Source organism: Lontra canadensis, unplaced genomic scaffold (genome assembly GCF_010015895.1).
Source record: "Lontra canadensis isolate GAN:19392208 unplaced genomic scaffold, GSC_riverotter_1.0 scaffold299, whole genome shotgun sequence".
Lineage (NCBI taxonomy): Eukaryota > Metazoa > Chordata > Mammalia > Carnivora > Mustelidae > Lontra > Lontra canadensis.
Genome location: NW_022631293.1, coordinates 146,197 through 170,810, shown reverse-complemented (window position 1 = coordinate 170,810; position 24,614 = coordinate 146,197). Strand labels below are relative to the sequence as shown.

At 47.2% G+C, this 24,614-nt stretch overlaps 1 protein-coding gene across 2 annotated transcripts in view; it reads right to left on the bottom strand.

Annotated features, from left to right (window-relative positions):
• The window catches only part of LOC116862680 (5'-nucleotidase domain-containing protein 3), a 57,531-nt gene that overhangs the window by 11,282 nt on the left and 21,635 nt on the right, over positions 1–24,614 (bottom strand). For both annotated transcript variants that reach the window (XM_032850039.1, XM_032850040.1), the window contains exons 2-11: positions 24,328–24,512; positions 15,308–15,382; positions 14,593–14,648; positions 9,082–9,172; positions 8,033–8,170; positions 5,787–5,847; positions 5,252–5,354; positions 5,003–5,104; positions 2,760–2,841; positions 1,606–1,692 (exon numbers count right to left, since the gene is read on the bottom strand). In XM_032850039.1, coding sequence (XP_032705930.1) covers positions 1,606–1,692; positions 2,760–2,841; positions 5,003–5,104; positions 5,252–5,354; positions 5,787–5,847; positions 8,033–8,170; positions 9,082–9,172; positions 14,593–14,648; positions 15,308–15,382; positions 24,328–24,512 — 980 coding nt within the window. The remainder of the gene's footprint in view (positions 1–1,605; positions 1,693–2,759; positions 2,842–5,002; positions 5,105–5,251; positions 5,355–5,786; positions 5,848–8,032; positions 8,171–9,081; positions 9,173–14,592; positions 14,649–15,307; positions 15,383–24,327; positions 24,513–24,614) is intronic.

The following is a 24,614-nucleotide window of genomic DNA, read 5'->3' as shown; positions in this document are numbered from 1 at the left end:
ATTACTAAAATCAGAAATTTAAGTAGTGACAATACTACCAATTCTATGGAAATAAAAAGAATTGTAAAAGCTACAAACTACCATACATCAACAACCTTAATAACCTAGATGACATTCCCAGAAAGACACAATCCACAAAGACTAACTCATGAAGAACTACAAAAACTGAAAAGACCTCTAACTAGTAAGGCGATTGAATCAGAAATCAAAACCCTCCCAACAATGAAAAGCCCAGGACCAGATAGACAGTTTCACTAGGGAATTCCTCCAAACATTTAAAGAGGAATTAACACCAATCCTTCTCAAACTATTCCAAAAACTGAAGAGGAGGGATCAGTTCCTAACTTATTCTGAGGCAATTATTACCTTGATATCAAATTTCAGTGTGAAAAGCTGTTTAAAAAACAGATGGCCAAGCCCCACCAGAGCTTCTGATTCAGCAGGTCTGATGTGAGGCCTGAGAAACTGCATTTCTAATAAGTTTCCCAGGTGATGCTGATGTCACAGGGACCACCCTTGAAGAAACTACTGCCTTGTGAGCACCTCTCATAATGCTAAGACCTGTACGTGTGTGTGTGTGTGTGTGTGTGTGTGTGTGTGGTGTGCACATGCGTTCACAGGGCCCGGTACCCACATACCTCAAGGGCAGCACACAGTTATCAAGGCCCAAAGACACCCCTCAGCAAGAGGCAAATGTCTGTGACACCATGTCACTCAGCGGAACATTCTGGTAGCGCCAACATCCTGAAGGTAGCGCTTTATATTTCGACTTAACTAATCACCTTTACATACATTATCTTACATGACTCTTCTCACAAATAAGGACACCAGGGCTTGGAGGCTGTGGGTAAGTTCACCCAGCTGAAAATAGTAGAGCTGGGATAGAAACCTATCTTCCAGTTCTGAGTCCATGATTCCTTCCACTAGACCCTCAGCCCGCTGGACAGACGTGACCATGCAGGGAGCGTGGAATCACCTGGCAAGAGTGTGTCCGCACAAAGGCACTGGAATCACCCCTCCACCTCTGCCTCCAACAGATGGTCTGAAGTCTGATGCCACCAGCCTGGGCTCACTGAGCAAACAGAAACGCACCGCACCAGGAGCTGGCATGGCAGGAAACATGACTGACTCAGTCTTATTCCAATTATAGATTAAGTCATAATTCATGTCCTGCGATGCTGCTCTAGTTATGCCAGTGGGCATGAAATGCCTCACTTTCTCAGAATAGCTGTTTCCTGGAAATGCCAGTTTTTGAACTTGCAAAAGATTCCCTAACGTTTATGAATTCTTCTTTGTCCGCCTCGGACATTTAATAAGAGCACAAAAACGAAAAGATTGGCATTTATTTCTTACTATTACCTGAATGGAAAGATTTTTCTCATAAATCCTGAGTAAACTGCTAATTTCTATCATTTCAAAAAAAAATTTACTTTTTATACCTCTGATCCATTCCATTCTGTAACAAATGAGACCCCCCCACAAAAAAAGGCAACCTTGTCCTCATTTTTATGGAAGCATAAAAATGGTCTTAAACAAGAGAAATTCCTTAGGAAGTGAGACTAACACATCTGTCTCCCAGCAAAGAAAAGAAAAAAGGTTCCTCACCGCCAGGTCACTGTATATGTGGTCACCAAAATACAACACTTTGGATCCTCTCCATCCAGTAAGCTTCAAAAATTCATATAGGTTGCCCTGCAACAATAGAAAAGGAGAGATACTGTATCATCTGAGATAGAAACCTATATACCCTGTGCCCCAAAATATCGATTTTTTAAAACTTAGCAAAAGCTTTACTTTTATTTACAATTTTAAGTACCAAAACATAAAAGATAAAAACACCTTTGCACGAATTCTCTCAGACCTTTCTTCTAAGTCAAATGCACTTTGCAGAAATGATTCATATGGTACATACCTCTCTGTAATGATCTTTTTACACGGAACATTCTATAACCATGTCAGTGAATACTAATCTACCACTTGAGTAGCGAGAAATACTGTGGTTCTTTTTACCAATCCCCTAATGTTGGACATGTACTTTGTTATCTATTTTGTAACTCATGACAAATATTCTTGTAGCAAAGTTTGAGCTACGTCCTAATAATTTCCTTGGTCTAACTAGCTAGTAGTGGGATAGCTGTATCAAAGCAAATCTTTCAACATCTGGAAAATAGACTTACTGCCCAACGCAGCAGTGTGTTACAAATCCACCAGGAACATTTCAAGTTTTTTTAACCATGCCGTACTTCATCTGTTTTATAAATACTTTCATGTGTTTTATAAATCTTACAGAAATATAAAAATTTTAAAGGATGAGATAAAACAAACCAGTAACACAAGGGTCAGTGATTCAATCACTTATTCAAACATTTGAAAGCTTCACTGATACTAAAATAGATCAAAACTGTATATAAAACACAGCTCATCAGGAAATAATCACTAATTTAAGGTAATACACCATGTCACTCAACATTTCTTCAAGAGAAATATCCAAGGTTTACTACTAACATCTTAAATTGTATAAACTATGAAAGTAATTCTTTAATTGTTTTTAAACCCTTTCAATTCTGAGTTAATTTGGACATAACACACTGAAAATACACTGACTTAAATTAAAGTTTTGCTGCCAAGTTATAAATAGCTAATTCAAGGAGAACACTCAGAACAATGCCAGGCACACAAGAGGCCTCAACAAACACTGGCTGTTATTATAACTGACCACAAAGCAAAGGAACAAAAAGGAGAAATCAGTCATGAGGTACCTGCTTATAAATCTGGCCTTTCTGCAACTTGTGGATCTTGTCCCAGAGTAAGACACCTTTCTCGTTCACCTTGCGGAAAGGTCTAACAACAGAAAGGGAAACACTATGACCCGTGGGAACCGTGCAGGCGGTCTGCCTAGGAAACACCGCACAGTTACTCAGTGGGAACAGAAAGGGATTGCACAAACCTGGAAAAGGCCTGGAGCCCAAACTCCACCACCACACCACCTGGCCCATTGCAGACATCCCAAACTGCAGACCCCAGGATCCAAAAGGTATTTAGCAAGGAAAGAACTCCAGGGTCAGATAAATTTGGGGAACACTAGGCACTACTTATGTCCCTCTTAAAAGTCCCTGAGGACTCTAGCAAACCCTCCTGGGAGAGAAACTTTCAGATTTCCTAAAATGTATTTGATCACACAGAGAAAATCTGCTTCACAAACACAGCTTATGGAAATACCACCTTACTACACAGTGTCCCACTCGGTGCTTGAAATCTAGCCACTCTAGACACAAAACAGATCTGAGGATGAGACAAATCACTTTATCATGGAGAACGGGAGTAAGAATAAAGGCCTACAGGAGTTCCCCTCTACTTGCTAGATGCTATGTAGCCTAATTCATGAATCATTTAATAAAGCCAATTAGAACTTTAATATTAAAAAGAAAAAAAAAGAACAAAAGTCCAAGGCATGTGGGGTCCGTCTGCCTTTTTTTAAGGTAACATTTATTTGGATTGCTTTTCTGATCAGAAAAATGTAAACTGACTCCAAAAAATCTGGAAAATTCAGAACAGAATGAAGAAAAGGGAAATGACCCCTAATCCCAGTGCCCAGCTATAAACACCTAAGATTCAGTAGGTGTCTTTCAGTCTATAAAGATAACATCTGTTATCTTTCTCTTTTTTATGAACATAAATGAAGATCACTGTGTATACTGATTTGTATCTTTTTCTCTACTGTTGTGAGCAATCTCCCATGTGATTACAAATTCTTTCATATGTGTTTTTAAGTCAAAAAACGTGCTCGCTGCTTTTTTCCCAAATATATCTTTTTCCGTTTTTGAGAGAGAGAGCACAAGCAGGGACAAGAAGAAGGAAAAGGAGAGGGAGAATCCCAAGAAGGCTCCACACTCAGCATGGAGCCCAATGTGGGGCTCGATCCCAAGACCCTGATCATGAACTGAGCCAAAATCAAGAATCGGTTGCCCAACTGACTGAGCCACCCAGGCACCCCTCAAATACACCATTTTTAATGGCTGTATAATATTCCCTCCCATGGATGTTCCTTTAGATTGTCTCTGATCTTCATCACTATAAATAACAGGGATGAACGGAGGTGTTCCATGCATACAAAACAAAGACAAAATAAATGGGTACAGGGGGCAGGGGAATGGCTCTTGGTAAAGAGGTCTATCCCACCACTGAAAAACATTTTAGGGGCATCTGGGTAGCTGAGTCGGTTAAGCATTTGCCTTCGGCTCAGGTCATGACCCCAGAGAATGGGATCCAGTCCCACACATCAGGCTCCCAGCTAAGTAAGGAGTCTGCTTCTTGTTCTCCCTCAGTCCCTCCCCACTACTTGTGCTCGCTCACTCTCTCAAAATAAATAAAATCTTTTAAAAATTTTTAAAAATGTTTTTAAATGTTAAAAAAAGAAAGAAAAACATTTTAGGATCCCTGACACCCCCCTCCCCAACCATTAGAGCTAAGAGCACACCCTAGTCACCGTCATAACCCACAACTTCCCCACTCCTCTACTGCCCATGGCAGGAACACACTACCTAAGTCTTGGTAGAGATTTACTCCATTTGGCACAAAACCTGTGTTGCAGTATTGCAAAATCCAGCTGTAATTTTAAATGCACTACTGAGAGCTGCATGTACCAAAAACGTCCAGCAGGTGGTTCGTTGTTACTGCTGTTTCGTGAAGCTTCACAGCACATCTGCATCAAGAGGGCTAACTTCGGATGTAATTAATACTAAGTTTGGTTTTCTCATTACTATCAATCTTTTTCTTAGAGCCTGACCCCTAGGGCTGAAGTGGGAACCATCTCAATTGGTGCGAGCCAAGCCGACCACTGTGTGACCGCTGTGCACTAAGCCCACGCACCCGGCAATTACTTGCCACAAGGTTCAAAATGAAAAGCTACAATGTCAGATGCATCTGATTTTCCAAATAGACTTCACCAAGTCAGGTCAGCAAAGGGTGACAATCTAGTTCTCCCAGAAAGACAGATGCTCACCTCCGCTTATCATTAAAGAAGTTTGGCTTCTCGGCCTGAACGATGACCACATCAAACAGGTCCCTCCAGTCTTTTCCAACAATATACCTCATCCCTTTGTCCCTGAAACAACATGTCGGCCAGGTGAGTCTAACAAGAAAGGGATTCACTACTTTTGCAATGTTTTCTTTCAAATTTTCAACCGTGAAGATAAATAGGACACAAGATGACGCGAGCCAGGAGCCAGGAGGGACACCCACAACCACTTACACGAAACTACTGGGGCTGTTGGTGATGAGAAACATCTTCTTGCCGTGGTGGGCCAGCTTGGCCAGCACTGCGCGGGTCTGCTCGGCGTAGCAGATGTACTTCTCTGAGGGCAAGAGAAACGTTCACACGCGGAGTCAGCGTCAAGGCGGGTCAGTCTGCAGGGGCTCCCTAAACGGGGCCTCTGGATCCAGCGCAGCCAGGGCCCTCGGGGCTGGAAAAGTCTCAAGCAAGCGTGGTCCAGGCTGGCCTAGCAGCGCCTGGAACTTCAGGGACCAGGACTCTGCCACCTTGGTCCATGGGAACACACTACGGACTTGCCTGCCGCGGCCAGCGCCCGTCTTTCTGGGTCAGGATTAGGTCGAGTCCTGAGACAAAGGGGAGGGGGATGTCCGAGGTGCGAGGAAGCAAGGTCCTCCCGCTGCACTGGGGGTTGGCGCTGAGCCCCGGGTCGCCACTGGGAATGAAAACGACAGCCGCTCGTGGCCCGGGAGAGGGACAGGCTGAGGCGGCCCTCGCGACAGTGCTGGCTACGTACCAATATCTGCTTCGATCGCGCTGTACATGATTCCTTTGATGTGCACGTCTCGAATTGAATCCTGTCAAAAGAGAGGTTTCTAATCAGTGGGACGGTCCGTGAGACAGCCTGAGTGACAAGAAAAGCGACATTTGCGACGATGTCTGTCTTTAGAAGCCTGGCCGGCTGAACACCAGATGAAATCTCAGTGCTGGGCCATTTCACACAGGCGGCCAACGCTTAGGTTTCCATGGTGACAGTGGCAGTTTGCAGCAGGGTCACAGAGGAGGGAGGTAACTTGTGAGAACAATTCTGAATAAAATTCCACAGGGTAAATGGCGATTTCTAGGCAGTCTCACGAACTGATGACTACGGGGCATCTGGAATTATGGCTCTTTTTATCCGTGCACCCTCCCTAGACCCCAAGAGCAGGTTCTCTCCTCCACAGAAAGAGGCCGAGACCAATGACAGCTCTTCTTCCATTCAGTGAGGTGAGGAGCGGTCAGCAGACGCTGACTCAGGCGGAGACGTCCTGCGGCTGACAGACGGGGAAGAGGAGGCCGTGAGCGCCTCACCGGCCGTGGGCTACAGCAGCCTGACGCCTGGCGGGGGTCGGAGCACAGCGCCGCTTGCGGGGGCACTGAGCAGGTCCACCACAGAGGTGGCTCTCCTGGAGGCACACGGAAACTTTCAGGGGGGAAACAGCAGGGGACTGGGCTGCAGGCAAAACTGGACCATCAGTCTTCAAAAACTGGTAGGAGATTTCCACCAAGCATGAGTACCTCCGGACTACAAACTCAACCTCGGGCACAGGCTTGTCTCAAACTCACATCGGCAGAAGCAGGGGTTCATAGAGCAAGCCAGAGCCAATCTTCCCGGCTGCAAATCTAGGCTCTACCACTTACTAGCTGTGTGACTCAGGGCAAGTGACTCAACCTCTCAGTGCCTTAATACCTTTATCTGTAAAATGAGAGGAATAACAGCACCCACCTCCAAGCCTGGTTGTGAGGACTTAATTACTTATATGCGTGAAGCTCTCTGAAAGCCAGTGCCAGGAATAGACCTAAATGCTCTCTGCTGGCGGCATCAAGTAAACAGCCCTCCTCATGACCGCGAGGGTCATATAACTACAAGTGGCTCTTTTATTTATTTTTTACTACACATGATACTTAAAGATTCTTAAAGCATTTGTGCACACAAAAAGGAGAACAGAAACTATTCAATTTTAGTTCAAATAATACCAGACTATTATTGAGAAATGAGAATTCATCCTCCATCTTCCCAAAACCCACAATTTAAGGCAGTGGAAACTTAAAATTAGTCATAAGCATATAATAAAAACATTGCAGTACATAAATACAGATCTCTTAAAAATATAAGTACTTAAATAATACATATTACATATATAAATATATACATAAAAATACATTTATTAATATATATGTATATGATATACACGTGTATTGTTAGTATAAATACATGAACATATTTTTAAGTCCTGAAAAAAGTGCAGAGTTTAAAGACTATAAACACATGTGAACACAAATCAACATATACAAATACAAAGTTACACAAATGATGTGCATATATCTGCATGTAAGTTTCACAGCTGTCTATCCACCTCTCCAACTGGGTTTTCCCACAGCTTTTGCAGGGCCTGGGAAGGCCTGCATGGAACCTCCGTGTACAAGAGAAAGGCCCGCTCTGAGCAACAGCAGTTCCAAGGGCTGCAGCCTGTGTGTGAAGTCACCCCCTCCACAGGCGGGCTCGGGGGTAAACTGGGTCGGGCTGGACCTCAGCCACCAGCCACCCCTCTGACCAGATGTACCGGGGCTGGCCTTCGGTCAGCAAGAATTAGAAATCCCGATAGCAATATGAGCGCTCTCTTCCTTTAACACAAAGTTACACTGACTTCCAATTGTCCTGATGTAAGATCGTTCTTAACAATTTTCATGGTAGGGGCACCTGGGTGGCTCAGTGGGTTAAGCCTCTGCCTTCGGCTCAGGTCATGATCTCAGGGTCCTGGGATTGAGCCCTGCATCGGGCTCTCTGCTCAGCAGGGAGCCTGCTTCCCCCTCTCTCTCTGCCTGTCTCTCTGCCTACTTGTGATCCCTGTCAAATAAATAAATAAAATATTTTAAAAAAAAATTTTTCATGGTAAAACCATAAATAAAAGAGATCCCAGGCAAATGCCCAGCCCAAGGAGGCTAATGATGCTGTCCCTTCTGCTAAAACCCTCTGTGAGATGTGGCACCACTGCCTCTCACCTTGACGTCTTTGTACAGATGCACAGGCTCATAGTCAATGTTGTTCTTGAGGAAGTATTCGTTCACGCAGGACAGGAGGGACATCTCCGGCAGGGAGAAGATGTCCATGAACTGCTTCATGGTGTTTCCATGAGAACTCTGCAGGCAGGGAGGACAGTGTCAGAAACGGAGGCCAACACCACAGCAGAACCAGATGGGACATTTCCCCAGGGGGGTTCTGGTCATCAACATCTGGATCCCACACCCCAAGGACAGTTCTAACAATAACAAAGTAGAAGCATTCACCTTATTTATCATTCCCCACAGAGCTGACGTCGTACTCTTAAGCACAACCGGGAAATCCAAGGCAATGCCCTGATTTTCCCCCCAAAAAATCTAATCAATCTCACATTCCTGTGAGTTCTAACTTCCAGCTCACACTCTCCTGTCAAACCCAGAGGAAAGCCGGCAAGTAGACTACTGCCGGTGGAATGGCATAGAACGCCGCGTGGCTCTCCTGAACCTGAGTGCCCCCACGCAACCGTGTGTGAGCCTGTGAAAGAGCCTTTCTCTGCATGCCTGCAGTTAGCAACCCCAAGTTTACCAGCAGACTGGGCAGCTTCTGTTGCATTTTGACAGTGCAAATAAGAGTGCACCTAATAAGACGTGCAAAAATTCAGAAAGCAAAGAGAACCACAAAAGTCAGAGAAACAGAAACTTCCCTTCAAGTCCAGGGTGACCTGCTGTCCTCAATCTCAGGGAAGGCAACTATAGCTGCCCTGACTTCATCTAGAAAGTGGGGACATGCCTTGGCGTAGGGGGCTGTAGACAGTGGGCAGTGCAAGGAAGGTATTAAGAATCATCATCAGGTAGGGAGGAAAGAGCTAAGAAAGGGGAATCATGAGGGGCCTAGGAGAAATGCCACCATACCAGCCTCTCACAAATCCTGGGCCCAAAGTCCTGAAACAGTCCCAAAGTCCCTTGGCAGTTCCAGAGGCGCTCAGAGAGATTCTAAGTCTACCAGGCCATGTCTGCTGACAGGCTGCTTTAAATAAATAATCTCTCATTACCTTTCCATAAAAGTCGCTCATCTGTTCCAGAGGCACGTGGGACCCCTCGTACATTTCAATGACTTCTTCATCAGGGACAACACTGAGGCCTCTGGAAAAATCACAGGTGGTGCAGTTAGACTCAACTAGCAAGAGCAGTGACTTTCAGACCTCAGGCAACTGCTGGGATTTTTCAGCCCAGGTGCAAGATGTCACTGTCACGAGGAGGCGAGACATGCCACAGGTAATGGCTACAAGTAACAGGCAAGAAGGTGCTGTTGCCACTACCACCGCCAGGATTCCGTGGGTAACAAGGGCAGGAAAAATAACACCTACTAGGGATGCCAGGTGTGAACTCCACACAGTCAATCACTTACTTCTCAGCAATCCTAGGGGGGAAGCACTAACATCTTCCCATTTCCCAGCAGAGGCAACTGAGGCCCAGAAAGGTCACGTATCTTACCCAAGGTCCCCAAAGTGGTGGGACAGGACCAGATCCCAGGCTTTCTGCTCTAGGGGCCCAGGCTCTTCAACCACTGATGTCACACGGCCCATCTCAACAAAGTACATGGCCTCGCTTTGCTTTGGGGGTAGTGTCCGCTTTGGGGTGGGTCTATGTTTCCATTTTTATGTTTTTAACACATCAGGGAGAGAAAAGCTAGCATTGTCTCTATCATCCTCCTACCAGCTGACACTCTGACCTAAGAAGGTCAGCGCAGAGATGGGAAAAGCCACGCATAAGGCTCAGGTGGACTAAACCCCATGACACAGGCAGGAAGCCTGGGTGCCACCTCCGGGAGGGATGACCCCAGAGGCTAAGTGACAGTCCAGACCAGTTTCTTCACCTATTAAAAAGCCAGGGTAACATCTGCCCTCTGCCTGTGTCCGGAAGCCACGGGAGAATCTGCAAATGAATCCAACTCCTCCAGGAAGGGAAAGATAAATTTTGGAGGCAGAGCGACCCTGCCGCCAGTGCCGTGAGCAGGTGCTCTTGCTGGGGACCGAATGCTCTCGCGTCTCCTCACCTGGCACTGCCCACTCTAGAGCGTCACAGAGAAAAATGTCTGTTCCCAGCTGCTTCTCTAGGGAAGGTGCTTGAGAAACAAGACATCCGTGGCAAGGAGGTCACAGAAGGAATGACGGAAAGTCCACCCAGCACCACAGACAGTGGGAGGACGAATGATGCACTGCGAGTCTAACACGAACAGGCTACTTATCTTATAAAATCACCAGGATGGCATTAAAGTACATACAAAATGTAATTTATACTTGATATGTAAGTAGAATGAAAATATAATTTCAGCCTCCTTCTGTTCTCCGCCCTCCTATAACTTTCAAAAATACCCCAGGGGATTCATTAGTATTTTGCCCCTCCCCCCATCTTCATCAACTTCTTAAAACTTCCAGCCTTTGAAAACAAAGGAGGCCTTGTACTTCCTGATCATTCTGGGCAGTGACCTTGGGGCACAGCTCCTGCTCAGGTGTGTACCCGCCTAAGACTCTAACACTTAGAAGGAAACTATAAAAAGTAGAAGAACTCTGTTGGGTGAGTCATTTTCCTGCCCCCACATGAGGCCCTGCCCTAACCCAGGTTCACAGCCTCCCAGGCTGCCCAGGTCACGACTGAATGTCAACTCAAAAGCAGCGGTGATGTAAGAGGTGAGAGGAGTCCACTCCGGCAAGTGGGAACCCGAAGGAGGTGCGCCCACAGGTGCAGCAGCCCACAGGACCGGGCCCCCGGCTCTGGGCCACGGCCAGCCGCGCCTGGAAGCAGCCTCAACCAGTGCGAGGATCAAAATGCAAAGTACTTTACGTGGCCTTATGTGGCTGTAAGAAATACTAACATTAGGAGCACAGATCTGAAGAGTCTGCCCAGGGTTCAAATCCCAGCTTCCGTCATTAGTAGGGATAGTACCTGGATAAGCAATGGAACCTCTTTGGGTCTCAGCATCATTTTTAAAATGGGAACAATAATTGTACCTGCCTCCAGGCATAACCGAGATTGGTTGAGCTCCGATATACAGAGGAGTATACAGTTGGCACTAGCAAAGCCTTGCCGGTGTGCCTGCGATGAGAACAAGCATAGGCTTTCACAAGATCCTTAGTCAGAACTTAAATCGTAGGTACAAAATGGGGCTGTGGAGACAGCCAGTCTGCCTCCCCCTCTGCCCTGTGCCATTGACTCCACAGCCCCCAACACAAAATCCAACCTGACAGAGGAGCTGGGGACCCACCTGACGGCAGGTGTCAGATGGGCAAGGCTGAGGAGGGGGCATTCTGCCCTGCCAAGAGCTCATCCATACCGCTTTTCAGGGGAAGGCAAAGGCAGTGACATTTGGTGTGCCTCTCCTACTCCAGGCACACCCTGGTCTGCATGACAAGCCACCCCCAGGCCCACCAGCAGCATCAGGCCAATTTTACAGAGGCACAAACCAAGGCTTCAGGATGGTCAAGAAGCTGCTTGCATGGGAGCAGTAAGGCCAGGGCCCATGCTGAGGAAGTGGGACTCCAGAGCCCACGTGCGCACCCATGCTGCCTCAGCCCGCCACACCCCTCAGCGCTGTGACCACAGTGACCTTCCCAGGACCTGAACACCAACATTCCTTTTCCTTCCAGTGCCTCAGCTGGCTTCTCTCACCTAGCCCTGTCCATACTCCCTAAACACGATGGAAAACTTACCTACAGAAGAAATAAGACAATTAGGAGCCATAGGACTGTGTGGTCTGAGAAGAGGAGAAACAGACCATGTCGGGCTGAGAAGAGGGTGAGTCCTCAGCACCAGCCAGCCTTGAAGGAAGGATGCGTGAGATCTAAAGCAGCAGCAAGGAAGGAAAAGTGCACCCAAGCAGGAGCAGATGACAAGCAGCGGGAAAGGAGAGCTCAGAGGAGAGGAATAGATGTGCTGTGTGCAACTGCCTCACACACGCTGAGGTTGGCTGTAACTGCTGGGAAGAGACCATCCCCTGCTCCTGTTGACCTCTGGCCAAGGGTGTTGCCGGGGTCTCATGCGGAGGGGCCTGCCTGGAGCAAACCCAGAGGGAGAGAGCCAACAGATGGAAAGAGTTCTGACAACATCAATTTGGCCCCTGGAACCAGACACGCCTGCAACGGGCACTGTCCCTTGGGCCGCACCACAGGTGAGCCACTGTTGTATTTCTGGTTAACCCTGTCTGAGTCGGGTTTCCGTACCTGTAACCAAGAGTCTTAACTGATCCAGGAAATGAAAGGCTGTGTGTAGAAGAAAAGTAGGGTACGGGTTTAGAGAAGGTTGGTGGGAAACCCAAGAGGTTTGGGCTCCATTCTCTAGGCAGTGGGAGCCATCCAGGATCGCAGGAGAGAGGGTCTGTTGAGGGCATTGCTTTAGATGCATGAGTCCAGCAACAACGTCCAGGAGAGACCGCACTGCAGGAAACTGCAAGGGCCCTAGAGAAAAGGATTAAGTGTCTGAGCCAGGGAGCTGACGACAGGAACAGAGATGAGGAAAAGATCCGAAATACCTGTGAAGGATTTCATTAACCTAATCTGTACAACAAAACCATGCTGCATGTAGGCCAAGGGCAGAGGCTCCAGAGCCAGACCACCTGGGTCGGAATTCTACTTCTGTGTGGCCTTGGCCAAATTACTTAACATCTCTGGGCCTAATACCCATACCTACTTCATAAGGTTATTTCAAGGATCAAATAAGTGAACACAAATAAAACACTTAAGACAGTGTCTATGCTGTAGCAAGAGTTAATAACTGCTCGTTGCTATTAATTATTACAAATATTATTATTTTCATTAACACCATCTCTTCTACTTCCCGAAACACCATTAAAATGATAGTAAAAGAATAAACGACTCAGGGATGCCAGAGGGCTCAGTCACTTAAGCACCTGACTCTTGATTTCAGCTCAGGTCATGATCTCAGGGTCGTGAGACTGAGACCCTCGTTGGGCTCCATGCTGGGTATGGAGCCTGCATGGGATTCTCTCTCTCCCTCTGGGCCCCCACCCAGCTTGCACACACAAGCTCTCTCTTAAATTAAAAAAAAAAAAAAGAATAAACTCCTCAAACAGTGAAAGGATATGAGAGCAAAGACATCAGCAGACAGGACATTTCAACACCTTTGTGGAAGACAAGTAGAAGATGAAAAGGGGGCTTCTGGCTTAGCAAACTAAGAACAGGGGCGTGCAAGGGTACACCAATGTGAAGAACTGATTAGTCGCCACAGCCCCCCAGAAAGGCTCAGCCCTGAGAGGCACCGGGCAGCTCTGGGGGGTGTGCTCCAGCAGAATGAGGGAGTAGAGCCAGAGAGAGGAAGAGACGGGCATCGGGGAGTGGAGAGAGGCAAACCCAAGCCCCAGGACAAGCCATCAAAGAAGATCAGAGCAGAAGGAGTAGCCAATTAAATACAAAAGGAACTGATAGTGTATCTAAGACATTTAAATCCTTGGAAATAAATACATGGATGATACTGGTGATGGAACATTGAGAAAAAACTCAGGACACCTCTACAGAAAACAAATCTAAGAACAAGCAAGCACTGTACCAGAGGAGGGCAGTCACCGTGAATGACATGGCATCAGAAGGAACGAGACCTGCAGAGTCATGACGCAAACGACGCCCGAGGACAGAGGAACCAGCCGACACTCACGGACAAGCGTGAGCCCAAAATGGGACGTGTGCGCACACCCAGTCCTGTCCCGTGGCAGAGACAACATCCAGAATTAATAAATTAGGAAAGAGAAGTATGAGCACGGTATTTAGAAATAATGACGTGAAGAAAAAACTGAAGAGTGTAAGGGCTTGGGTGGGGAGGGGGACAGAGGGCTACTGTGGTCTGCCACAATGCTCTCGGTGGTATCCGATCGGAACGGTGCGCACGTTTAAGTTGGACAGAAAAACATTAATTTTAATGAAGAGTTTGTGAAAGAAGAAGCTAAGACAGGCACACCTCTTTTTAAGGTACAATAACCATACTCCTAAATCTCCCCCAAATTCAAGAATTAGAAAAGGTAAAATCCTTCATTTTTGAAGTGACAAAGATTCTGGACTGAGCTAAGTGCTTCTACTAATTCTAATGAAAGGGGGAGGAGAGTTTCCTTAATATCCGAACTATTCAACTGCCATGGTGGGAGCAAGAACCCCCTGCCTTACCCCAGCCTCCCTCCCCACCCAAAACCTCGGCTCCAGGACCCTCACTCAACTGGCAGATGGGCACGTCTAGAGAGCCTATCCTCCCCCAGAACCCCCTCCAGAGCGCCCCCTAATGGTCTAAACACCATCATCACCTTGGTCACTAAGGACTGCAGTCACTGGTTTACTTAAATGGCTTCCAACCTACACTCCAAGCTCCCTGTGGCATCCTTATAAGCCGAACCCCTTGGATCTGGCATAATGGACCCCAGTAAATGTTCTTGAATGAATGAGTGAATAAATCACAAATACACACACTACAACCCTCCTCATCACCAGGCCGTCAGTGGGTCTTGAAACCCAAAGCCACCTGGTTACTGCGAGTGAATTAAATTTACCTCCTCTTTCGCTTACCTGTAGACAGTTCCCAACTGGATGTAATGGAAAGCATCAATCTTCATCAACACTGCCTTCAAAAACATAAACACACATGCGGGTGAATAACGGACGGCAAGCCGCATATTTAATGAGAATTTCAGGGGTCCTCATAAATCCTAGCAACACCAGGTGGACGTGGCAAAGAGGCACAGTGTACGTGTTGGACAGGTCTGCTTGTTGATTAAAGCACTGTGGGGGCGCGAGGGGGCTGGATCAGTGAAGCATCAGCCTTTGGCTCAGGTCATAATCCCAGGGGTCCTGGGATCGAGCCTGCCACATCAGGCTTCCTGCTCAGTGGGGAGTCTGCTTCTCTCTCTCCCCCATGCTCATGTGCACGCACATGAGTACGCTCTCTAATAATTAAAATCTTTAAAAAAAAAAAAAAAAGCATTGTGCAGTCTGTTAAGGAAACGACTGATCTGCAAAAACAACAGAACAGGCTGCTCCTCAGAACACCAAAAACAGCTTCTAGAAATAAGGAGTATCTTCCAAGTAGATAAACACATTCATTTTTTTTCTAATACAGTCATTTGCAAAAGGCTTTATCCAAAGATGTTTTTTAATAATTCAGTTCTGCGGCCCCAAGGAATAGAATTTAAAATCAATTTCTGTGTTCAGCAAAGAAAAGCGCCGAGAGTACATTATTCCCAAGCTCCATTAAAATGTTAGAAAAACACACAATGAAACCTACCCGCTGCACATCATAATGAAGTCCACGAATTGCAAAATTTGGGTCATACTCATACTTCCTGATTTCCACCGGATACTAAGAAAGAAGAAAGTAACTATTTTTAGCTAACAACAAACTAAGTTCAAGACAGCGTCCAGACTGGGTCCCTGTACAAAAGCTGAGGTGGCGGACACACTCTGGCGGGAAGATGCGGTGAGGACAGACCACAGCTTGGCCGTCTGCTTCTGGCCCAAGTACAGAGCTCTTGGTCACGGAGCCTTCCCTCCACCCACTCCTGTTCATCTACCCAAGCACAGGGAAGGCCTCACCCCCGGCCCCAGCTTTTCTCATCTTAATTGCCCCCACCCACCCCTTCCCTCTGCCCCTGGACCCCTATTTTCCCCAGAAACACATCTGCATCCACCTCCTCTCACTGTATTTAAGGCAGTGATGAAGAGGAATTGGAATGTCCCCTCTCCTAGAAGCACAGTTTCCCCAACACATCACCAACCATCCATTCAGCTCACATTTGAGCGGCTCAGTGTATCAGCCCCTGCATGGTCCCACCACCAGGTTTCATGAAGACCAAGCTGAAAACTTTTCGGGGGGGGGGTGCCCTCCATACAGCTTTCTTTGCTTTTCTCATCCAGACAGTCGGCTGCGGCTCACCCGACAAGGGCTGGAAGGACTCCCTGTTGTTAGGTTCAGCCTCGAGAGGCACCTCTCTCAGCACGTGGCAGCCCGTTACTGTTCCAACACTCGGACTCAGAACGTGTCACTAGGCTCCCTGTAGTTCCTGTTATCAAACCATTCCTCAAACTATGCAAAAACCCCAGCTCTGTTCTTATCTACTAGGCTAGGCATTCAAGTCCTTCTCTCCCTCCCAATCTCAGAATTAGAACACTGGTTCCCCTGCCAGTAGCACCAAGGTACTGAGCACGGTGTCCGCTGCTACTGCACACAGGCTCTCCCATTCCCATTTTACAGATAGGACACCAGAGGCACGGACAGACACAGGGTGGCCAGGCCACACAGCTGGGATGCAGTGAGGCACGAAATCAGATCTGGGCCTCTTCCCCTGCTCTCGCCTTTGCCCCTCGAGCACAGACCTGTAGGACAGAAGAGTACTCCTGAGTCTAGAGAGGCTGTGACACCAGGATCTTCCTTCCAATCACAGCGTAAACCCCTTAAGTAAAAATCTAGACAGCTGGGGGTGCCTCAGTCGGTTAAGCATCCAACTTTCGCTTTCAGCTCAAGTCGTGATCTCGGGGTTGTGAGATAGAGCCCCATGTCCAGCTCTGTGCTGGGTGTAGAGCCTGCTTAAGATTCTCTCCCTCTCCCTCTGCCCCTCCCCCACTTAAAAAAAAAAAGCCTAGACAGCTACCAAGAGACGCAGAACCTCTTCACCCAACAGTACTAACTTTCCATGGCCAGGGTCCCATTTGCGTGGGAACACTTCCCGCACCCACCAGGCTGAACGGCACACACACGTGTTCAAGCTGCACAGAATGCTGACTCAAATGTCACAGCTGAGCTCATTTATCTAACACCTGCCGCGCATGCCAAGAAATCACCAAATGCTATTTCCACTCGGAGGCGTTTCCAAGAATCCTGAACACCGTGTACAGTTCTGCATTTTCACGGACAGACTTCACACTCGCATCCCCAGAACCCCGCACAGGGCACCATGGTCACGCCTCCCAAAGGGAGGCCATGGGTCCGCACCCCTCTGGAGTCTCTTCCTAAACCTGGGAGTTTTGAGGAACGGGTAGGACACAGGGGAGATGTTTAAATGCTCCTGACAGGGGTGGTTTTAAGGAGTCCTGGGCCACACTGTTCTGCACGCTTTTTGCAACGCTATCCCATGTACTCCTCACCGCACCAGCGTGGCGGGGGTGAGGCACCTCGTGGCCTTGGACTGTTGAGTCATGAGAAGTAGAGTCAAGGAACCTGCCCAGGCTCACAAAGACGGACCATGTTTGGGCCAGTGCTTGACTGCAGGCCCATGTCATACCCAAGTCCACCCCAACCTGCAATTCCCTCTGACTGAACAAACCCTGAGTCTCCATTCTGGACGCTCCTCGCTCCCGAGAGGGCGGGACCTGCACCCCAGAGGGCCCAGTGAGTTTGCTCTGTGGATTCGTGGTGATGAGCGCAGGGCAGCCGCTGCGGCTGAGACACGGCGTGTGAATTCGAGACAGAGCACAGTCTGAACGCCGACTGCTAGAAGTCTAGCGGCTCCTTCTTCGAGGGGCCTGTCTGGACGACCCCCACAGGGCACAGACAGCACAGTGAGACACAGCCACGTACCTACCATGGGCCCCAGAGCTGGGTGGTCTTGGGAAACCACTCCTGACAAACACACAGTGTTTTCCCAGGGGACCAGAGACATGGAAGACAATGTGGAGAACGGACAGAGGCAGCTGGAAGGGCCTCATGAACACTGTCGTCACAAAGAACAGGCTCCAGGGATGCGGGATGAGACATCGCATCCCCGTCCTACTACGTGCTAGCTGGGTGACCTCAGTAAGGGCACTCGCTGAGCGTCAGTTTTCTCGTCCCCAAAGTAAGGGTGCCAAGAGTCTTACTGTGGGTGGAAGCAGAGAAGATAAGTCAAAGGACGCATATGGGGGAGCACCTGGCTGGCTCGGCCAGTACAGCCTGCGACCTCTAATCTTGGGGTTGTTAAGTTCAAGCTGCACGTTGGGTGTAGCCATTACTTAAAAGTAAAATCTTCGGGGCACCTGGGTGGCTCAGTGGGTTAAAGCCTCTGCCTTCGGCTCAGGTCATGATCCCAGGGTCCTGGGATCAAGCCCCGCATCAGGCTCTCTGCTCAGCAGGGAGCCTGCTTCCTCCTCTCTCTCTCTGCCTGCCTTTCTGCCTACTTGTGTTCTCTATCAAATAAAAATAAATAAATAAAATCTTAAAAAAAGTAAAATCCTCAAAAAATTTTTAAAAATTTATAAAAATAATATAACGCATGCAGGCAGCGGGGCTGTCTCCAGCCCGTAGCAAGGGCGCAATGCCATGGAGCTGCTTTCCTGGACATGGAACTGGGGGCCTGGGCTTCTAGACCCACTCTGCTAGCCTCTGCTACCCCCCCAGAGGACTTCAGGCCAGTCTCTTAACCCCTCCAAGCCCTGTCCTTCCTCTAGAAAATGAAATGGTTGGACTGGGGCAATTTCTATGTTCCACTCCTGCCCCTAAATTGTGTTTCCCCATACAGCCGATCAAGTCCTCATGGTAGGCCCCTTTCCAACACACAGACAGACACACACACACACACATACACACATACACATGCACAGCATCCATCTCTGGGAATAACCGTCAAGGGCGACATCCCGTCGAGGAAGCCAGAGCTGCTCCCATCAGCCAGGAGGTTACACTTTCTCCAGTAGCCTACGGCTAGATTTTCTGGACTTGTCAGAGTGGAGAAACCTTCCACCAGCCTCAAAAATAGGGCTCACTCAATGTAACATGAAGATTACCGGTGTCTCTAAAAGCAGAACAAATAGTATGAAAAGATAAAAAAAGAACTGCCTGGGGATTTTTATTAAAATTTTTCTTATTTGGGCCCAGTCTGGTTTCCCTCAACACCTGGATTTGTTCTCATGCCAAGCACACTCTGAGCCGGCTAGTGTGTGGCGACAAAGGGAGAGCGAGGTGCTAGAGAAACGTCCCTCACAGCTCCAGGCAGAGCTCACAGTGGAACACCATGGAGAACCCAGGAGAACCCGGGAGCTCCCGGTGTGGGGGTCATTCCTACAGCTCTGCAGCTGGCCCGCGTGCCTCCTTTCTGGCGAGTGACAGAGCTCTCAAGACAGCTAGTAACCTCTACATCACAACACTGCCCATGAGTTCCTGAGGTCCAGATGCTTAGAAATCCTTGATTTTCAGAGTTCTAAGGTTATTTTAAGTAACCTAAATTATGAGTCCTACTAGAGGCAGGGCAGAAGAGCACAAAAACAAAGTTCTCTAAAATCTTCCCAAAATGTGAAGCGAGGGCAGAACAACTGGCCTTTGAGTGGTGATTGCACACCAAACACAACATTCTCACTCAACTGTGTCCTTTGTGCCAGGGCCCAGGAGTATGGCAGTAAACAGGACGGACAGTCCCCGCCCCTAAGAAATTTACACTCTTCCACAGGGAGGCTGACCATAAACACCCAGCATAAGGCCTCCTGGTGAGAAGGACTACAGAGCAAATGCAATGCAAGGGCTCAGAGATCTGGAGGGGAAAAAAAAAAAAAACATGAGGAGCCAGGCCTCAGATTGCCTAGGGCCAAGAAGATTGTTCCAAAGCCGAGGAAATGCAGGTGCAGAGGCCCAGGGCAGGAGGGTCCAGCAGCTCAAGGAGCAGCGAGAACACTGGTGTGGCCACAGCCGAGTGAGGGCAGGATGGGTAGAGAGGGAGAAACGGGGGGCCTGGGCACACTGGAAGGCCTTCTCTGTCATTCCAAGCACACTAGGAGGGCTCAAGCAGGTTTTGGGTCCAGGAGCCACATAGCTGGAAGGTGATGGTGGCCTAGATCAGAGCAGTGGCAGCTGGGAAGAGGGGGACAGAGCTAGGACATATCGTCAATGAGTGAAAAGAAAGTTCACAGCTGCACAGGGTCCTCCTGCCAAAGAGTAGAACATGGAAAGGGAAGAGTAACTTCATGTGGCAGAGATCCTAGACACAGACCTCAGCCACGTGATAGAGGCCAGCGTCATGGGTGGTAAGTCACGCAGACAATGTGTACCCTTGACATGAACATGGTGAGAGTGGCACCCAGAACCCCCGTCTAATCACAGGAAAAATGTCAGACATATCCCAAGAGAAGGCATCCTCAAAAAAATGCCTGACTAGTACTCCTCACAAGTGTCAAGGTCATCACAACCCAGGGAATTGTGAGAAATTCTCAAAGCAAGCCTAAGGAGATATGACAGCTAAATTTAACTGGGGAGTCCGGAATGGGACCCTGGAACAGGAATAGAACATCAGGGAAAAACCAAGGGAATCTAGAATCCCGGAAGGACTTTAGTTAATAAAGATGGATCGATGTGGTCCTTTTGTTGTGATAAATGGACCACAGTAACGTAACCTGGGAACAAGAGGGGAAACCAGGCTTGGGATACAGGTACAGGAATTCTCCCCATTAACTTCACAACTTGTCTATAAACCTAAAACTCTCCGAAAATTAACAGTTTATTTTACAAAGAAGAGAGAGTGAGAACCCATAGGGTTTGCTGACAGATCAGACACAGCATACAGAAGAATGGCAAGGGTCACGGTTGACATTAGCTCTGGATTTAGAAAACAGGTAAATGTCAATGCCAGAGAATGATGAGGGCGCGTGGCTCTTGGGTGCGAAATCCAGAACACCCTTTCTATTCCTTGGTGGACCCATGAAAGGGAAATGTGGATACAATCATTACCCGATATTATTCTATTCGTAAAAACTTGTTTTTCTTAAAGAAAGAAAGAAAGAAAGAAAGAGAGGGAGGGAGGGAGGAAGGAAGAAAGGAAAAAAGTAAAGGAAGGGGCGCCTGGGTGGCTCAGTGGGTTAAAGTCTCTGCCTTCGGCTCAGGTCATGATCTCGGGGTCCCGGGATCAAGCCCTGTATTGGGCTCTCTGCTCAGCAGGGAGCCAGCTTCCTCCCTCTCTCTCTGCCTCTCTGCCTACTTGTGATCTCTATCAAATAAATAAATAAAATCTTTAAAAAAAAAAGAAAGAAAAGAAAAGGAAAGGAAAGGAAAGAAAAGAAGAAAAACAATCTAATTAAGAAGGGGCTCGAACTTTTACGTTTGCTTTTTGGGAAGCTGTTCTATTACTGTGCATCTTAAAAGCAGATGTCTTCCCATCTCTACAAGTACATTTAGACTTTGGCAGGAAAAATGGCACCAAATTAAATGCCTCTTGGAAGAATTATTTTGTTTCATCAGAGCAAGAGAAAAATCTGCATAAGCATAATTGACTCTATTAATATGCCTGATATAATTAGTGTTATGACTGATCTCTTTTATCAAAGCAACAAACAGACATAATGGGACTGAAATTTCAGTGATCTTAAATCCAGAAGCTTTTCTAATCATAATGATTGCACCTTCTTTTCCCCACCTATGTCATCTCTTTTCCCCCAAAATTCAGACATTTTTTATCTTCATAAATTTTTTACCTTCATGAATATTCTATTTTCATATGAAAAAAAGCGTATAAATGAAAGGTGTTATTAATCCCACAAGGGACAACAAGGAATAAAGGAGAGAGCATTTATGCCTTGGAAACAGATTTAAGTTCAAATCCTGGTTCTACCTCCTACTGATCTCGTGGGCTTTGAACTACCAGCTCATTTCCATTAGTCTCAGTGTCCTCACCTGTAAAACAGAGACTATTTGTAGGGTTATCACAGAGAAACAATGCTAGTCACGGCTAACATTTAGTGTTTTCTCCCTGCCAGGCACTTTATGTATATTAACTCATTTAATTATGACAATGACATTATAAGCAAAGTACAGTCACTGTGCCCATTTCACGGCAGAGGAAACAGAGGCTCAGAGAAATGAGGTCAGTTTCTCAAGATTCCCTGAGCAGTCAGTGATGAAAAGTCAGGATTTGAACACCAGCAGTCAAGCTCTAGAACCTGTGCACTCAGCACCTGGCAGGAAATCAACAGACGGCGCTGTTAATAAAATGACCTTCATTTTATAAGTGATATCAAAGTCACAGCAAATGCCACAGATGATGGAGGACTAGACTGCCAGCACCAGTGTAACACCCCTTCGGTTCCATCTCCTGGTGGGGTGGTAGTGGAGAAATGCTTCAGCCTGGCAGACAGGGTCACAAAGGTGGGACCACCTCGTTCTTATTCTGCTGTCACTCCCGCAGTGAAGGGGGGTGTCTGCCTGTTCGACAGGAGAGGAGAGTCTCTCAAACAAACAGAGAGGTGCAGCTGGATGCCCAGTGACTACATGGGTCTGCATGTGGGAAAGTGGCTATAATAAAGAAAGCTGGCTGCTGGCTTAGTGACAGAAGGGAAGGTTATTTTTGGCAAATGCCATTTCTGCATTTTGAATGAGGAGAAACTGAGTTGCTTATTAAATCCACTGATAACCCAAAGCTGAGGGGATCATTTGATACATTGCATCAAATGGTAAGGATCCAAAACTAATGGAAACTTTGGTAGTATTAATAAAGGTATGATATGCAAAACCAGGGAGGTGATGATCTCCCTCTATTCCACACCAGTCAAGCCCCAACTGCAGTAACATCTTCAGTTCAGGGCCTCACATATGAGAGGGATAAACCAGAGCACACACACAAAAAGGGTAAATAAGATGATAAAAGATCAGAAAGGAGGCCAAACGAGAATGGTTGAAAAACTACGAATTATCAGCCTGGGAGAAGAGACGTTTTCGACGGCATAAAGGCTGGACTACATGACACGCAGCCCAGTAGTGTAAAACATTACTCTAGTGGATACAACGTTAGTTCTCTCAGACCCACCAGTCTGCCCGCCCCCAACACAACTTTGCAGACAAACTCCTTCCAGACTCTGCTGAACTACTGCCTTTGTCGTTGTTTCCCAGTTCCCTCAGGCAGGGAAATTTGCTCCAAGTAGCCTCTCCACAGCCCTAGATCTTCCTGCAGATACGGGGAGAGGCCTCCAGCAGGTGGTCACATAATTCCTCTGCTTCCATGGCTGACTCCACTGGGGTCCCTGTGGGGACGACTCTGTTGGGACCTGTGTGCTCATCCTCACGCTCCCTGCTTCTATGACAGGACCTGGCAAGCAGCGGGGGGCTTAGGGAAGGCTGAAGCAATGCATGAAGGAAGAAATGACAAGAGAAGAGATTGGTGGTGACAGCTGCAGGAGGACAGCACGGTTCTAACTCCAATCAGGAGTGTGCCCCTGCAGTCAACGCACTCTGTCTGAGACAAACAACTGAGCTGTACTTCTCGGGGTGCTGTGGGGTTCTCAAAGGGCACTAATCCAGGTGGCCCCTGAAGATGTCTCATCCTGGCTCCTGAAACGTGAACTCAAACTTCACTACAGGAAAGCATGTCGGGTTCTGCATGTTTCCTTTTTCCTTCCTTACTATAAGCCCTTAACAATACTATGCAGCAGAAGACGTTCGAATGTCCTATACGTAAGAACAAGTCAAGTCAGGAAGGACTTTGAGGGATTTCTTCTAACTAGAACTCAATGGACTGCCAAGTTCATCAGCTCTGAAAGAAACTGCGTCACTGCTCAGGGAGAAATGAGAACACGAAGTCTATAGCCCACCTCCACGAACACCTAACTTGAGAGTCTTTTGTCAAAGAGACATTTAAAGATTAAAAAAAAAAAAAAAAACTGTCTTCCAGGGGCACCTGGGTGGCTCAGTTGGTTAAGCGTCTGCCTTCGGATCAGGTCATGATCCCAGAGTCCTGGGCTTGAGCCCCAGCAGGGAGTCTGCTTGCCCTCCTCCCCCGCCCAACCCCTTGCCGCTCCCCCTGCTCATGTTCGTGTGCTCTCTCACTCTCTCAAATAAATAAAAAAAATCTTAAAAAAAAAAAAAACTATTTTCAAGTACAAATTTCCAGTTCTGTGAAATAAACAAGTTCTGGAGATCTATTACACAGCACAGCACCCACAGCAAACAATATTGTATTACCAAAATCTGCTGAGAGGGTAGATCTTATGTTAACTGTTCTTTACTCCCTGACACACACAAATAGCAATAATAATGAAGGGGGCAGGAGGAAACTCTGGGAGGTGACAGTTTATGACCTTGATGGTGGTCATGGTTTCATGCATATGCACATCCCCAAACTCATCAACTTATATGCATTAAGTATAAACAGCTTTTTGTGGGTCAACCGTACCTCAAAAAAAAGTAGTTAAACAAAATCTTCCAGATAGAGTCACCTGGAATGGAACAAAATCTACCCATCCATTTAACAACACTTTACTAAGTGACGTCTGTATCCCGGGCATAAGGCCAGGTCCACTCAACGCTGTTCTTCAACGTCTAAGGGAAGGAGGAGGAAGACCACAGTATCCCTGAGCTCTTACCCGGTGTTCATTGATGAGAAGGTCCCGAGCAGCATTAAATATCAGCGTGTGCAGGTGCTTGGAATAAAACACCAAGGTATAGTCATAATCAAAGCCATAGACTTCAATATCCGACAGGCTCATCTCATTGTTCGAGAAAATGGCATCTGGATTCAACAAGTTGTTCATAATTGAAGGAACCAAGTCTGGAAGTAAAGAAAACAATGTATTTTCACCCTGAGATAAAAGTAAGGGTTAGCAGGATTCCTAGGAGTCCCCAAGGTGCAAGCAGATTAGCTTTACCTTGA